Source organism: Aplysia californica, unplaced genomic scaffold (assembly GCF_000002075.1).
Source record: "Aplysia californica isolate F4 #8 unplaced genomic scaffold, AplCal3.0 scaffold00740, whole genome shotgun sequence".
NCBI lineage: Eukaryota > Metazoa > Mollusca > Gastropoda > Aplysiida > Aplysiidae > Aplysia > Aplysia californica.
Genome location: NW_004798010.1, coordinates 244,507 through 247,867, shown reverse-complemented (window position 1 = coordinate 247,867; position 3,361 = coordinate 244,507). Strand labels below are relative to the sequence as shown.

At 40.0% G+C, this 3,361-nt stretch overlaps 1 protein-coding gene across 1 annotated transcript in view; it reads left to right on the top strand.

Moving 5' to 3' along the window:
* Positions 1-3,361, top strand: part of LOC101848322 (serine/threonine-protein kinase ULK4) — a gene marked incomplete in the record, with an annotated part of 51,000 nt that overhangs the window by 21,520 nt on the left and 26,119 nt on the right. Inside the window, 2 exon segments of the mRNA XM_035972556.1 lie at positions 718-792; positions 1,347-1,433. Of these exon segments, the coding sequence (XP_035828449.1) occupies positions 718-792; positions 1,347-1,433 (162 nt within the window).

Genomic DNA, 3,361 nt, shown 5'->3' with positions numbered 1-3,361 from the left:
GGGGGAAGTTCATGTCTATATTTCTCACAGAATAGAAATCCCTGTATACATTAGTTGGTCTGTGATTGTATGAGTGATTATAGAGTTTGCAAAAGAGAATCAAAGAGTTGAAAGAGTGGTTGGAAAATGACATGAGAAAGGCACTTATAAATATGAATAAACGATGTGACTATCGTAGACTGAGAAAATAGTTCTCTTTACGTCTGACATGAACAGTTGATACCGTTTCCATCCACATGTTGAGTATTAAGTACCTCTAATCTTCAACACTTATATGACCTTATTGTGTTGTAAGTGCCGTAAAACACTTACTAAAACAAGAGTGTTCAGTAACTTTCTATGGTGATGTGCTATCTAAGAGAGATTTTGCATTTCTCTACCCTTTTTGGGATATAGATGGCTTAGAGCTATGTCTTTTCCTCTCTTGTTTATTGCTTATAAGCTTTGGTCTGTTCTTTTTACTGTCTATCTGTTTTATTGTTGTCCTACACTTCCACTGTGGGTGGTTGGTGGGTGCTCTGGTGTGGTTTGCTTCTTCTTTCTTATCAAACATCTATTATCTCTTTTTTGTGTGTGTTTGTTACTGTCTCGTAACACCTCTAATCTTCGGCACTTATACGACCTTATTGTGTTGCAAGTGCCGTAAAACACATACTAAAACCAAATCAGTTGAGCATGCTGTTTATCCCCTTCTCTGTCTTCTTTGATGACCCCTAGGATGACCAGGTTTTGAACCACATGGCCGCCAAAATCATAGAAACGGTCACCGCTACTCGCAGTACCCACGCACAGGTGAGCTGTCTCCTGGATTTCTATGCATATTCATGATTTTCATTTCCACGTGAGCGGTTCTGGAAAAGTTTAAAGGGTATGTTTTTTTTTACAAGAAGGTAGAGCTGCTTCATTGGGGCTTTTAATACAACTTTTTGCAGTAATATTTAGAGCGAAGTTTTTCCTTATGTGGTTGAACTGGTGGTTTCTTGTGTCTGTGATTCTTTTTCTCTTGTGTGAATCGCTCAGTGATCATGTGATTGATTGTGGGTGGTTGGCGGGTGCTCTGGTGTGGTTTGCTTCTTCTTTCCTATCAAACATCTATCATCCTGATCTCTCTTCCTTCTTTTTTATGTTTGTTACTCTCTTGTAACACCTCTAATCTTTGGCACTTACATGACCTTATTATGTTTCAAGTGCCGTAAAACTCTTACTAAAACTAAAACTGTGATTGATTTAAAGGGCTCAGAGCTTATACCAGTAAGGGATAGATAAATGCTATCTATTATTTTTATTATTATTATTATTATTGTTATTATTATTATTATGACTTCTATTTTGTCTGTCTTCCGCAGAAATTTGTGACGCAGGAAGTGTGTCAGTCGCTGTGGTATCTGTTCAAACACTCGGCCGTCGATTCGGTGCGCTGCACGGCCATCTCGGTGAGTCTCCCCTCGTCATCATCATCTTCCGGTGCCTTGCCGACTGGCGTAGGCGATCATGAACCTCCACTTCACTCTGTCTTGCGTTGCAGCGATGGTGTCTGTTGTTCTTGCTGCTCCTAGCCATGTTGTCAGCTTGTCCAGTTTCTTTTTCCCTCTGTCTGCCTCTGCCTTTCTTTCCATCAAACTTGCCTGTTGTTACAATATTCTCCGGTGCTTCTTTCCGGATTGTGTGTCCGAAGAAATTTTTTTTCGTATGTTCGTCATAAATTGTCTTCTGCAATTTGCTTCAACCAAGACTTCTTCATTTGTTTTTATACCTGTCCTTGGGATAAGCAGCATGAGTCTTATGAACCACAACTCTGTCGCCTCAATTGTTCTTTCCTGGAGTCGCCCCTTGGGGCAGTGCCACTGACTGAAGTGTTTTTAGGCCATTCCCAAAGGGGGGACCTTTCTCGTTCAAGCACAGTAGAATTGTAAATGGGCTGACTCATGTCTCGCTCATAACTGTGCCTGATCTACAACAGGGAACTGCTGCTTTTTCTTTCTTAATCCTTACTATTGTAATTTTCCTCTACTTCTTTTGTATGTTTGTCATTCTCTTGTGACCTATTTCCGGGGTGCCTTGATAGTTGAACCAGACTTTGTGCTGTTGAAGCTAGAGAGATGTGCAGAGTAAGTCTGATTCCCTGTAAAGACTTCTCTGTTGACACCCACCCCTTGGCGCTCATATGACCTTATGCAGTTGCGAGCGCCGTAAAACCCTCTACTATAAAAAATAAAATTTCCTGGAGTCTCTCCCCTGGACAGGGTGCATGTGATGCCCAGGGTTGTCACATACATCTGTCCTCGCGATTTTATACCCAAAAAATTCTGAAATTATGCAAACTGAGCCCAAAAATGTGAAATTATGCGATTCTCTTAATTTTAACAAAGAATGATAAAGGAAAATAATCAGAAGTTATGAAAAAAATGATCCAATTTTGCTAAATTATGCGGGGTGCATAAAACTATGGGGATACATATGTGTCGCAACATGGTTTAATCAGGCGCTTGTAGTTTTTTTTATCACATGGAGTTATTGGTATTATTTTAAAGCCTATTCATTTGCCTTGCTTTTGGTGAAAAAAATATCCATCTATGTTGAATAGAAGTCGAAATATTTGCGATTGAAGTAGGTCAGGGTCGTCTGGTTTCAGAGGTAAAATTAGCGAGAAAATGGCCTCCAAAGTTTGTTAACTTCCATGGCCTGAGAGTTTCTCTGAACATGGAAATTTACATTCTTTGTGGCTTTAATCAATGTTTTTCAGTAAAATCCACCCAGAAATGTGTTTTTAAACGGACATAAAATGTGTTAAGCTCATATTCCGCCACCTTTCTTGTATATGATTTTGATCATTTCTTCATTTCTATATTGGCTTCTCTCTTACTCTCTTTTGTGAATCTCTGTTTGTGAAGGATCCAGTTCTGTCAAAAATATTGACACCATGCTCACTTACAGTGTTGGTCTAAAGTCTTTTTTTCAAACAAACTATTTTTGTAAAGAAAGAGGTTGAAAATGTACAAAAAAATTACCTCCCTCTTACCCTTTTTTTTCATAGTAGCAGTAAATCATTGACAAATGTTCTGAGTGGCTTATAGTAATGGTATGGGTTTAACGCCCCTATCAGCACTGTTAGGTTATTTAAGAGACACAACCTCCAAGTTTAACGTCCTTCTCCGAAAGGACCGTGAGTGGCTTAATCTGCTGTGCATGTGCGGTAGCGGAGCAGTTAGTGCGCTCGTCTCAGAAATGGAAAGTTCGGGTTGGAACCTCGGTTTGGACATGCATTTTTTTTCACCCCCTCCTGCCCACCCAGCAGTAATGGGTACCAGACTTCGAGTTGGGGAAGTAAAGGCAACGTGGAAAGGAACTGGCCATCCTACCA